The sequence below is a fragment of the Orbicella faveolata genome, unplaced genomic scaffold (genome assembly GCF_042242905.1).
Source record: "Orbicella faveolata isolate gen_17 unplaced genomic scaffold, um_ofav_v1 contig_12, whole genome shotgun sequence".
NCBI lineage: Eukaryota > Metazoa > Cnidaria > Anthozoa > Scleractinia > Merulinidae > Orbicella > Orbicella faveolata.
The window spans coordinates 26,089,437-26,102,572 of record NW_028301539.1 but is presented as its reverse complement, the minus strand read 5'-3'; the positions used below and the strand labels follow the sequence as shown (position 1 = coordinate 26,102,572).

Genomic DNA, 13,136 nt, shown 5'->3' with positions numbered 1-13,136 from the left:
ATTTGCTTACATTTTTTCCCCGCGAATCAGGTGTACCCAGCCAGATTTAGAGACACACGTATGGAAAATTAAAAAAAAAACATTGAGCGTCTTTTATAGCGAAGCTACCTCCTTCAAAATTGGTGAGTACAATCTTCTACCTAGTATTCTAACGTTGCGGTTCACAAATTAGTGTAAAATTCAAGTTTTGAAAAAGTCATTTGCCAGCGGATTCCCATGCGAACACTGTAATTTCTGACCGCTTTGCGCACCCGTCAAGATGGCGTCGAAAACCGCAGGATTAGGCCTATAGCTCAAATTACTGGAGTGTATTTATTAAAAACTAAATTGAATTTTTGTTTTCGTGTTTGTTCAGCTTCAATGATAATTGTATCTGTCGTGCAAATTGTTCTTCCTCCTATCAGCATTGTATCGACAACTGAAGCTGCACATGAACTGAGCAAAAGCCAGTCTTTCTCGCCTTTTTTGCAGAATTGGTTATTGCCTGATCTGACACAAATTTGAACGATCTAGTCACGAGTGATGATATTCTGGCTACAGTAGTTAAATCGACGAGTTGTCTATAATATTGGGTCTAGTAGAAATTAATTAAAAGAAGCTGTAAAGGGCTTTTTTTGGAAATTAAGTACTTCCTTTATAGCTAGGCCTGATTATGTCGACGATGATACCTGGAATAGTTTAAAAGATGCAAAGGAATTGTAAGATAAGCGAACAAAATGGAACTGGCGTAACCTTAAAATTAAACGAACGTAACAAATTATCCAAGACAATTTTCAAGAGACCAACAAAGAAGAACATCGAGACCTGTTAGATAACTTTCAAGAAAAGCCTTGTGAAACAACAAAATCACAAAGTTACAAATTATAAAAAAAGCTACAAGCTCTGCACAAGGGAAAAGTGAAGGGTTTTACAGAAGAGCATAACAATATCAAGGAGAACGGAGACTATTTACGTCAGTGAGTCGATCTCAGCAGATCCCTTTGAAATAAACGAAAGAGTGTATAAGCTATTACAAAACGTTAAGAGCTGTCATGGGGGAAGCTTCGTTGAATGACACGTCTTGGTTATTACAATGTAGTCCACAACTAATAATGCAATATAAGATGTTTTCCTTTGTTTATCTGGAAACATCATTCCTCTTCATTATAGACCGGTTATAAGCATCACCTCATTCAATTCCAGTTTCTCGGAGGTTTACCAGGGGAATCCTCTGATGTATCCTCAGCAATAGATAAGCACCCTTCACATTGGGAAAAGTGTCGATTTCGGAGGTCACGTGTTTGGCTGTTGATAAGTGGGATTGCAGGTTTCGACTGACCAATGACGTAGCTACAAGTGTTGGTATTTCACCCAAAACCAGGCCTTTCTCGGCATTTCGGTTTGCAAGTTTTCCTAGTGGGGTATTCTCTTTTTTCGAGACGTTTTCACTGACATTGGAATCTAAATACGTTGTCTACTGTGCAACACTACAACGACACATTACTTCTAGACTTCTTGGTCTTATGTATCATGTGAATTATTTTAAAAATTGTCAACGTGACTCCAAGGGAGAGTCGGCAAACTATCAGAACAACAGCTGTGCTACAATACTAATGTGCAACAACAACATAACAGCGCTAGGGATAGGGGTGTCCCTCAAAGCAAAGACGAGAAGCTTTGGACGAACAGAGACCAGCTGTTTTGAATGTCCTTCACTGCTTTGATTAGAACCCGCGGTGTCTCAGTCTGCTCCTTCCGTCACGGGTGAAAACCCAAGCAACGCCCAATTCTTATGTTCTTCCATGGGATAGTGGCCGGGTTGTTCATACATGTAGGACATATCGTTTAATTTGCACCATGTGCCACATATTTTCGATATGGCTCGGTCCTAGTGGACATTCCCTCTTAAGAGCCGTCATGGGGAAAGCTTCATTGAATAAAACGTCTTGGTTATTATAATAAAGTTCACAACTAATAATACAATGTAAGATGTTTTCCTTTGTTTAACTGGAGACATCATTCCTCTTAATTGTAGACCGGTTATAAGCATCACCTCATTTACTTCCAGTTTCTCGGAGGTTTACCAGGGTAACGCCCAATTCCTATGTTCTTCCATGGGATAGTGGCCGGGTTGTTCACAGGACATATTGCTTAATTTGCACCACCCTTTTCAGTGTAAAGCTTACATGTGAGTATTTTGAGTATGAGACTTTTCTTCGATCAATTAAACTTCAAATGCAGTGGATTGCTACGGTGTTAGAGCGACTAACGTACCAAAAGTTGCAACAGATGGTACATATTGTCATCGGAAGCCGTCTTACCATATCTATAGAAGTATTTTAAAACTATAATTTCAATAAAATAACACTTTTTGTAGTTTGAGGAATGATTATGACTGTTTTATTGCACGTCCCTGGTTTCTAACTAATTATTTACAACATCTGGTTTTATTTAGTCAAATCCGCCAAATAATGGAGAATGACGTGGCAATGGAGATAAATACATTCGTTCATAATTTAACAGTTAAAGAAAAACATTTCCTAACTCAGATTATCTTTTAGCAGCTAAAATCCACAATACAGCTGAAACTGATGGATTCTAATGTATTTATAACAAGAGTTCTATTTATAATTGATGTACCTGATAACATAGCTATATGTAAGTGAAATAATTTAATCACAGGTATTTACAGGATTCCTCGCTACTCATTCATTGTCGTTTTAATTACACAGAGTTCTCTTGCTCTATACGAGTGTCAGTTTCTGGAATTGCCCTTTCAGGAGACACTTGCGAAGATTCAGTCTTGCAGATATTATATATAGAGAGAAACGCTCTCCTGTATTCTTTGTTGCTGAGAAAGTAAATCCACGGATTAACTATAGAGTTAGACATAGCCAACATCAAGGGAATCTTTTTTCCATATCGACCAAGACTTACGTTAAAAGAACGAAAAACATAAAATACGTGAGTGGTGAGCCAGCAAACTGTAAGGACAGTGGCTGTGATGGCACACATGCGCAGCAGCAACCTTTCTCGTACTTGCGCCCGCTCTGTTCTACCAATTAAGGACGGAGATGATTTAATTCGATACCAAATATGGATAAAAGAAGCCCAGGTTATCAACGACGGAAGAAAAAAAGTCCCAATGACGTAACATAGCGCAAACACTTGTTGCCCTGGCTTCAAAACACTTACGCACCTGTTATCTTTAAATTTAACTTGGAAGAATCTATAAATTTGTAGAACAGAACTTAAAACGAAAATACAGACCACATATATTAACAACATTTTTTTGGCAAAGAACACTTTGTACCTAAATGGTCGTATAACAGAAAACCATCTTTCTAAGGCTAACAGAGTGACAGTCAAGATGGACGCTTTACTCAGAAAAAATACAAAGAAACCGTTTGCAAACATGTAGCAGAAAATATATCCAGTCCAGCTGACAAGAAATGGATCTTTGGTGATTTGAAACCTCGGTGTCACGAAAATAGCGACTCCTGAAATGGAAAGAAACGATCACTATTTATTTAGATACTTAAAAATATTTAAACAACAAAATTATGTTTAAACATGGTAACATAGTACATCGGTCTGACCCGCAAATAGCTAAGCTAGTCTAGGCGAGTTAGTCCTAAATACCTGGATAAAAAAGTTTATATTAATAAAACGAATCTGCGAACAGTCAAAAAGTGAAGGACAGAAGAATTACAAAAGTGTTCATCAGAGAGATTGGTATTTACAACCAGTTATTCTAATTGTTCCGACATGGTCTTGGCCCCTGAGCAGACAGCGCAGGAGTCGCCCCCATATTTAATCAAAGCGTTTCATGTTATATGTTGGTATCTAAGGTGTATATATTCATATGGCATGGTATATATTAATATAGATTATTAATCCGGGTTTAATTTCGAGTTTAACAATTATTAGCTCTAAAATGCATTATTGCAAGCAGCAAATTACAAATTATACATATTATATATTGAATGTGACTTTTGAAAAACTTCGGATGTAGCAATATAGGCGGAAAATTCGCATACTATAGCAATTAATATTTTGTTCTTTCCGTGGAGTAATCCTCTTTGAAATATCAAAAGATATCAATGAATCCAACTCACAATAAAAAGAAGCATAATCAGTGAGAGTAAAACTGTTTATTACACATGAATAAGTGTTATATTTGGATTTAAGTGAAGAAAATTTTTGTGTGCTGGCAAAATATGGTTAAATTTTCATAAAAGACTAAAAATTTAAAAATTTGCTTATAGCAATTCTCAATATCACGGCTCCCTTCTCTGGCTTCGTTGTTTTTATTCTTTACGCATTACTTCAAGTCGTTGTTTTACAATGGTTTAATTTAACTACCATCTTTTTGCTTATTATTCAACACGAAGTTCTTTGCTGCTTTGGCCGTTGCCCAATGACACGAGTCTAATCTAAATATTGTAACCTGAGTTTACATCAAAAGAATAGAAATGTTGCTACTACCTAGACTTCTCCGCATTGGAATTCCGAGAGTCTAGCCTCTTCCGGGCATTCGGTTAGTTTGGGCGCAGCACAAAAACTCTTTTTCCTTTATTTCGCTTGCAGCCCTTTCTTCGCGCTGGGCCCCATCTAACTGAACGCCTACAAGAGGCTACCGAGAGTCTCACTTATAATTTTTTGTGCGTTTGTCGCTCGGTCCCGACTTCTTCGTGGATAATCATATGCGAAGTAGATTTTATTCCTACTATTCCTGAAACAATAAGCTTCTGGCTGTAAACATTTAACTTTATTTCTTTTATGTCTTTATAAATTCGTTCGATTACAAGAAACAATGTTACCTGTCATCATATCTATTGTAGCTAAACTCAGCAATAAAATGTTGTGAGGTTTCTTCAACAAAACAGGCTTCTTGTACATCAGGAAGAAAAACAGGGCGTTGCTGACAATCGATGCAGCTGCAATCATACCAAACGTGGCTGCAAAAGCTTGAGTTACTCTCATGGTAGTTGCAGGAAGACGCAAAGGGTTATTACGTTCTCCAGGAAGGTCTTATAAAAGATTAAAGCGTGTTGAGATATCATGTTTAATATGATAACGTATAGTTTATGCAAGAACATCCGTAAAGTGCAATAGTTTATAACGCTCTTTTAAATAACTTCAGTTTTTTAATATTATACATATATATCAGCTTTCTGAGAATGTACCTTTACACCTGTCTTATCCTTCGCGTTTTCTATCCTTCGCTGTTTTCTGGCGTAGTTAATTATAATGTCCGCCTGCAACATGCCACCTTGAATCAACTTCCATGAAAGAGTTTATCCGCGATGTTTCAATTCAATTTAGTTTGACCGGAAATTTTTTCGGTTATTAATGTTATTTATTACCAGAAATTGGACAAAGATATTTATCTCTAATAATCTTTATTTGTTTGTTTGTTTTTGTCTTTTTTGTTTTGTTTTTTTTTTTTGTTTAAACACCTCGGTACTGTTAACTAATAAAGTAAATGGGAGATGTAAATCATGCAGGATTGATTACAAATCTACCAAGAACGTAACATGTGGACTTTTTACAATAACTATTGCAATAAAAAGGTTTCCTTTGGCATTTAATTTCCGTTTGTCTTCGCCAATAAGTTGATGTAAACAGTATAAAACATATTTTCATTTCCTTTGGTTATAATAGTTGTCGATAGTAGACAGCCTATAAATATCTCACCGTTAAAGTAATTTATCTGATTTTAGAATTTGACGGATGTTTTAATTAAAAAAAAGAAACATAAAGAGACATTTATAAGAATAAGCGACTCTTTGTTTGTCAAGTTTTCAAGTTTACGAGGACCAATATGACGCTCCCAGAAAAACTGAAAAGTTAGGTTTCATTTTCCTTATTTTATTTTTTATCACCAAACAAAACTGGGCGTCGCTGACATTACAAGAGTGAATTGAAAAACCCCTGATATTGTACATTATCGACAAATAAAAACATGCCTGGAGATGATACAGGGCGTATGTTGTCATTCCAAACTCATTTCCCTTGTCTCCAATTCTTATTCCAAAGGAGAGTTGCCAGGGTGTTCAAAGAATATACTTCTGTTTATAATTGATGCACCTGATAACATAGCTATATACATATATCAGTTTATTTTTGGTTGTTCCACGAACAACAACCCTGGGCAAAACGACAGGATAATTATCTATACTAGGTTAGTAAAATAATTTACAGGTCTTTACAGGATTCCCATTCATTTGAGGTTTTAATTACACAGAGTTCTCTTGCTCTATCTGAGTCTCAGTTTCTGGAATTGACCTTTCAGGAGAGACTTGCGAAGATTTCTTGCAGATCCAATGTATAGAGAGAAACGCTTTCCTATATTCTTTGTTGCTGAGAAAGTAAATCCACGGATTAACTATAGAGTTTGACATAGACAATATCAAGTAAATATTTGCTCCATTTCGACCACGAATAACGTGAAAGGAACTTAAAACATAAAAGAGCTGAATGGGGAGCCAGCAAACTGTAAGAACAGTGGCTGTTATTGCACACATGCGCAACAGCAACCTTTCTTTTACTTGCGCCTGCTCTGTCCTGCCAATTAATGACGGAGATGATTTGATTCGATACCAAATATGGATAAATGAAGCCCAGGTAATCAATGACGGAAGTAGAAAAGTCCCAATGACGTAACATAGCACAAAAACTTCTCGCCCGGGCTTCAAAACACGTACGCACCCGTTATCTTTAAATTTAACTCGGAAGAATCTATAAATTTGCGGAACAGAACTTAAAACGAAAATAAAGACCACATATATTAACAACATTTTTTTGGAAAAAAACACTTTGTACCTAAATGGTCGTATAACAGAAAACCATCGTTCCAAGGCTAACAATGTGACAGTCAAGATGGACGCTTTGCTAAGAAAAAATACAAAGAAACTATTTGCAAACAGGTAGCAGAAAATATATCCAGTCCAGCTGCCGAGAAATGGATCTTTGGTGATTTGAAACAGCGGTGTCACGAAAATAGCGACCCCTGCAAAGGCAAAGAGACGATCTATTAGATCTCTGAGATATTTTTTCTTAACGAGTAAAAATTAACCAAGATAAGACATATTCAAAATTTTAAAATCGTTCTCTGGTTAAAAAAGTTTAAAATTACGAGCTTTCAATTGCCAGTCTGTAATCGTTGATGTATAGTGATTGCTAGATTGCAGACTGTCCATCGAACGCTCGTAATTTTAAACTATTTAACCAGAAAACGGTTTTTGAATTTTTGAGCAATATTATCTTTCAGTATGGTTACATAATACATCGGGATGACCCGCAAAAAGCTAAGCTAGTCTAAACGATTTAGTCCTGAATAAAATTCCTGGACAAATAGTTTATATCAATAAAAAGAACTTGCTAACAGTCAAAAAAGGAAGGAAAGCTACTTTGCGACTAAAACGCCCGAGTGGGTTCTGATCACGACTCCCGGCCCAGCTGCAACGGCGGACACTTCGGCATTGGTAAGTTGAACGAGAACGGACAAAGGCTCTTAGAGTTATGCTCCTATCTACCGTGCCAGCTCTACATAACCAACAGGTTCTTCTCCACCAATCCCCTCCGCCGATCTTCTTGTCGGCAACCTAGATCCCACCAGTGGCACCAGCTGGACCTCACCATCACTCGAAGACCCTCGTCACACTGTTTACTTGTCACACGCAGCTTCCACAGTCCCTCCCTCGACACCGACCACTCCCTCAAAGACTGCTCTGCCGGCAACGCTGAGGAGAGGAGTAATTACGTCCGTGACGCCATCTACAACTCTACCATGGACACCTTGGCCTTCGGCAGAAGAGAAAGGCGGAATTCGGATTGGTTTGAAGCCAGTATTGCCGACCTGGAACCAGCAATTGAGGCCAAAATAATAATACTCATCAACTACAGGAGGGAGCCTTATGCGAAGACACTCGCTGCACTCAGGAAAGCCAGAAATGATGTTCAACGAATCTCTTGACGCTGAGCCAACGACTACTGGCTGAACTTCTGTCAGAGCACCCCGCCTGAAGATGGCATCCCGCCTGAAGTCCCCAAGGCTGGAAGAGGACAGTTCTCTCCACCACCTGCACCAACTGCTACCGCAGTGCTGGGAAAAAGGGACTGTGCCCCTGACTCCCCCAAGCTCCTAAGGATGATCACGTCCCTTCATGTAGACATTTCTGAAACCGTTAAGCTTCTGGTCCTAAACATATAACTTTTTTTCATTTAAGTCTTTATACATTAGTTCGATTTCAAGAAACAATGTTACCTGTCATCATATCTATCGTAGCTAAACTCAGCAATAGGATATTGTGAGGTTTTTTCAACAAAACAGGCCTCTTGTACATCAGAAAACAAAACAGAGCGTTGCTGGCAATCGATGCAGCTGCAATCACACCAAACGTGGCTGCACTCATGGTAGTTACATGAAGACGTAAAAGGCTCCGGGAGGGCCTTCTAAAAAATAAAAACCTGTCGAGACATCATGTAAACACATTAACGCACAGTTTATGCAACAACATCGTTGAGTATAATACTTTATAACGCGCCTTTATTTAACTCCATTTTTAGAATAAAATATATTTTTAGCTTTCTAAAAACGTACCTTTAAATCAGTCTTCTCATTTGCGTTCCTGGTCTCTAGCCTAGCACAGTATGATATTCACTTCCAACTTGTCGCTTTGAATCAACGTCCATGAAAGAGTTCATCCGCGGTTTCTTTTATATCGACAACTGTTTAGTTTGACCGGAAATTGTTTCGGTTATTAATTAATGTAACGTTTTCTTTATTACCAAAAATTCAACAAATATATTATCTCCAATTGTTAACTGATGAATAAGTAAATGGCAGATCTAACTCATGCAGTCTTGATTTCGAATCTACCAAGAACATAACATGTGGACGTCCTACAATAAATGTTGCAAAACAAACATTTTCTTTCGCATTTAATTTCCGTTTGTCTTCGTCAATAAGTTGATGTAAACAGCGTGAAACATATTTTAATTTCCTTTGGATAGGATATTGGTTTCGACATCAGACATCCTATAAAAATTGACAATTGGAGCGACTTATTATATTTTTAGAATGTGACGGACATGTTCAAAGACTTAAAGAGACATTTATGAAAATAAGCAGTAGTTTTTTCCCTCAACTTTCAAGTTTTCGAGAATTAATATGACGCTGTCACAAAAACTGAAAAGGTAGGTTTCATTTTGTTCATTTTATTGTTTAAATATCATTAAGCTAAACAGGCTGACAAAGGATGCAGTTGCAATAATGCCAAATATGGCTACACGAGCGTGAGAAACACTTATGGTCTGTACAGGGCGAATTGAACAGCTCCTGATATTACATCATCAACAAACTTATGGTGATGGTACAGGGTGTATGTTGTCGTGTTGTCGTGCTGTACAAATTCACTTTATTTTTGTTTTGCAACAAAGGCTGAGTCAAATAACGACAGTCGCCGGACATTTTTGATATTTTTCTGATAAATGTTGTTTACGGCAATTTTTTCCAACGCAGCTGCCAAACTAAAAACCACAAGAAAATAGCTGAAGATGATGCAGTGTCCAAAAATATACAAAGAAATTGATCTACCACACCTTTGCAGCTTTTTTTTCCTCATATTGTAAAAGTATTAGTTTTTGAAAAAATATAGATATATTGTACTGCGAGCCCCGGCCAGCTAGCATTTCCTTAGTTTCCGGTGCCATGTTCGCATCAGCATTCTAATAAGTATTTTTACTTGATTACTCTTAAGAGAACTGTATGAACTGTGTGAAATGTCGTATATGCACATTTTGATTATTTTGAGTTTGAGAATCTGATGGATATATTGGGAGATATATGAAAATACTAACCCTAACCCTAAGATATCGTATTAAAAAATGAGTGAGTTTGCACATGATCATGTTTTACGAGGAAACTTGCTACTTTTGTATTCTTTCGTTCTATTTCATCTCTTGTAGAAGTAAAGTAGGAAAGTGATGTTATACAAGATAGGGAAGAAAACGTTAAGGCATTGACAGACGAGTGAAACACTTAGCGTTTTCATGAAGTAGTCAAAACTGTTAGAAAAGGTCGCGACCCACCTTTGGGGGGTGGGTGTCTAAGGAAAACACCATGGTTCTCCCATGCTAGGTGGTGGGCGTTGGGTAATTTATCACTGGTCTGATGGTCTGATCATCTGATCGTAGCGGGGGGAAGCTAGGCTGAGTCAGAACCATCACGGGTCTTTCATAGTAGTGGGTGTGCGCTGGGTAAGATGCCATGGGTCTGATTGTAGTGGGGGAGGGGGGGGGGGGAGGGCTGGTTCACTGCCATCATGGGTTTCTGATAGTAGTGTGGGGAGGGGACCTGGGTAAGACATTATGGAATTCTGGGTTTTTGATAATGGTAGTGGGGGAACTGAGTAAGACTATGCTTTATGGCTATGATGCTAGTGTCAAAGACACGATGTACACAAGCAAAGATATCACCAGTAAAAGACATTAAGAAGCCAATCCTTAGGCTGCGTGCTCTTTACTGGTCAGGGGATGGTACAGATATGTCTGTGCTGGGGTTTAACACCACAACGGATTCGGCGACCAATAGTATTGGAGTTGGTAATACCATCTTCAAGTTCATAAATAGTGAGAGCGGAAAGCTAGTCGGAGCGAGTACAGAGAAGTTACGTTGTAAACAGGAGCCATAGTCAAAGAAAAATTCTACACAAAACTTTCATCTCGTTGTCAGAAAACGGTCATTGGTCAGGTTTCGTCTTCGACTAGGAGAGTGACGGATGGTGTTCCCCAAGGGTCAATCCTCGGCCCTTTATTGTTTACCATCTACATCAATGATCTGCCCAACGTCCTTAAGAACAGCAGCGTTACCTTGTTCGCTGATGATACTGCCCTATACTGCTCTTCAGAATCAGCTTATAGATTACAGACCATACTGAATCATGATTTGGACAGACTAGCACAATGGCTTTTCGAGCATAAACTAACTGTAGATGTCTCGAAATCTAAATTTATGCTTATCGGTGGCAATAAGAAGCTGAATTCATTTAATGATGTCACTTTGTCAATCATGGATAGGAAACTGGATAGAGTGAGTTCTTATCAGTATCTGGGCGTCATCATAAATGAGAATCTGACTTGGTCAGACCATGTAGAACACCTCTGTACCAAAGTGTCTCAAAGATTGGGTTTATTACGAAGAATTAAGTGTTTTATTCCGAGGAACATCAGGGAACTTTTTGTTAAGACGACCATAATACCGTTATTAGACTATGCGGATGTTACATGGGGAGACAAAAGCAATGTAATCCTGATGAATAAAATCCAAGTACTGCAAAACACAGCTGCGAGGATTGTTCTTGACAAGCCAATGCATTCATCTGCTACAGAGGCACTCGTACAGCTCGGCTGGGAGAACATGAAGAGAAGAAGTTTTCATCGCATGATTTTAATTTTTAAGGCCTCAAATGGTTTAATTGACTGGGATTTTAATTTTTGTAGTTTTAAAGATATTCATGGGTATAATACGAGAAGTAAAGACAACGTTTGTAAACCTCCATCCCGTCGCTCCTGGGGACAAAAGCGTTTTATTTACAATGCCGTTAATGAATGGAATACTTTACCCGATGAAGTTAGGAACAGTATCAGTATTTTTAATTTTAAAAGTCGAATTAGGGGTATTTCTTAATTTTTAATTATCATTTTTTTTTTTTTTTTTTTTTACTGTTTTCTATATTTCTATTAGCACAATGGTTAAATGCTATTATTATTTTTAATCTACTATTTCTTTAGCTTTTGCCGCAATTTTATTTTTGCAGGGCCCCACTGAAAACCACATGTATGTGAAGTGGGCTCCCTGTTGAAAGATTTTCATTATTATTATTATTATTATTATTATTATTATTATTATTATTATTATTATTATGTACAATTGTTCACAAACAAAAAACCCAAAATGAGATACTTGGGGCAACTTTTGAATTCTAACGTCATGTGCGCTTAATCGATAAGTATGGTGGCGAGGGTAAATGCGAGACTTTGCGAGACGACGAGATTAGCGCTTTTCTTTGCGAGCCCGAGACATTTTGATTTCTTCAATTGCGAGACCGAGACTTTAAAGTATTTTAAATGCGAACTCAAGATGTTCAGGTTCTAAGATGTTGTGATGTTATTTAACTTTATAAAAAAAAAATAAACAAATCGGTTCATAACGACTTTCTTAGCCTTGAAAAATATCGAGACTGCGAGACGTACAGCTTTGTGAGAAAAATCGAGACTGCGAGACGCACATAACCGCTAAAAAACGAGACTACGAGACCCCTGAAATTCGACGAAAAATTCTCGAAACCATGGTTTTTAAAGGACCATTCGCCACCCCTAGTATTTGAAAGGTTTCTACTGAACTTCCTTCAAGTTGATCTATTGAAATGCTGAAGAATTAGAGCTGAATTATTGAGCCACCCGGAACAAAGCCTTGATTACATTGTAGGGTAAACAGAACCTCACCAAAGTTATATTAATGAAGGCAGGGACCTCGAATGAAGTGAATCATCTAAGTAGATCGTCGTGCTTCAAAATTTTGATTAGCGCGATAATTAATTTTAAACGCTTGGAAAGTTGCTGCTAGTCGAGTTAGAATTCAATTTAGTTAGATTACTGTAATAACCAACCAGTAAAATTCGCAGTTTCACTAATTCATGTAAATAAAGAACCATTAATATTATATATTATTTTTTGCGCGTTTCGTCCAGAATATTGTACCATTTCGGTTCACGCTTAGGTCCCTTTTAAATGATCTTGGGGTCCAGAGACAACTCTCTCCCCGAGGCAGCTTTGTTAAGTGTACAAAAATAATAAAAAATATATTGTCTCTGTTGGCCGGATGGCAGTTAATCCTGCATGAATATATATACCCCTTATCAAGTAAATATTCAAATGCACAGCAAACCCTCTTTCTTTAGGTTGAAAATGAACCACTCCTGAGTATCTGGTATTTTCGACCAGCAAATTAAAAGATTTACGATACTTTTTTTTTCTTTCTTCCTTTAACAATGCCCCATTCGTAGCATAAACGAGAAGAACATTCAATATTCAATAGAGCAAGATGCATGATTACTCTTGATGTTTAGGCCCCGTGACATCACGCCGGA

At 37.6% G+C, this 13,136-nt stretch overlaps 2 protein-coding genes across 2 annotated transcripts; both read right to left on the bottom strand.

Annotated features, from left to right (window-relative positions):
* Window positions 1-2,353: 2,353 nt before the first annotated feature.
* On the bottom strand, window positions 2,354-5,784 carry LOC149117369 (QRFP-like peptide receptor). Its single transcript, XM_089283017.1, has 3 exons — window positions 5,169-5,784; window positions 4,803-5,012; window positions 2,354-3,479 (listed from the first exon to the last, which is right to left on the bottom strand). The coding sequence occupies exons 2-3, from the start codon at window positions 4,963-4,965 to the stop codon at window positions 2,704-2,706; spliced, it is 939 nt and encodes a 312-aa protein (XP_089139143.1). The 5' UTR covers window positions 4,966-5,012; window positions 5,169-5,784; the 3' UTR covers window positions 2,354-2,703.
* A 53-nt stretch (window positions 5,785-5,837) lies between these two features.
* On the bottom strand, window positions 5,838-8,774 carry LOC110061603 (neuromedin-U receptor 2-like). The gene is made up of 3 exons (XM_020768440.2): window positions 8,588-8,774; window positions 8,252-8,454; window positions 5,838-6,994 (listed from the first exon to the last, which is right to left on the bottom strand). Exons 2-3 carry the CDS (start codon window positions 8,397-8,399, stop codon window positions 6,222-6,224), a joined length of 921 nt encoding a protein of 306 aa, XP_020624099.1. The 5' UTR covers window positions 8,400-8,454; window positions 8,588-8,774; the 3' UTR covers window positions 5,838-6,221.
* Window positions 8,775-13,136: the final 4,362 nt, after the last annotated feature.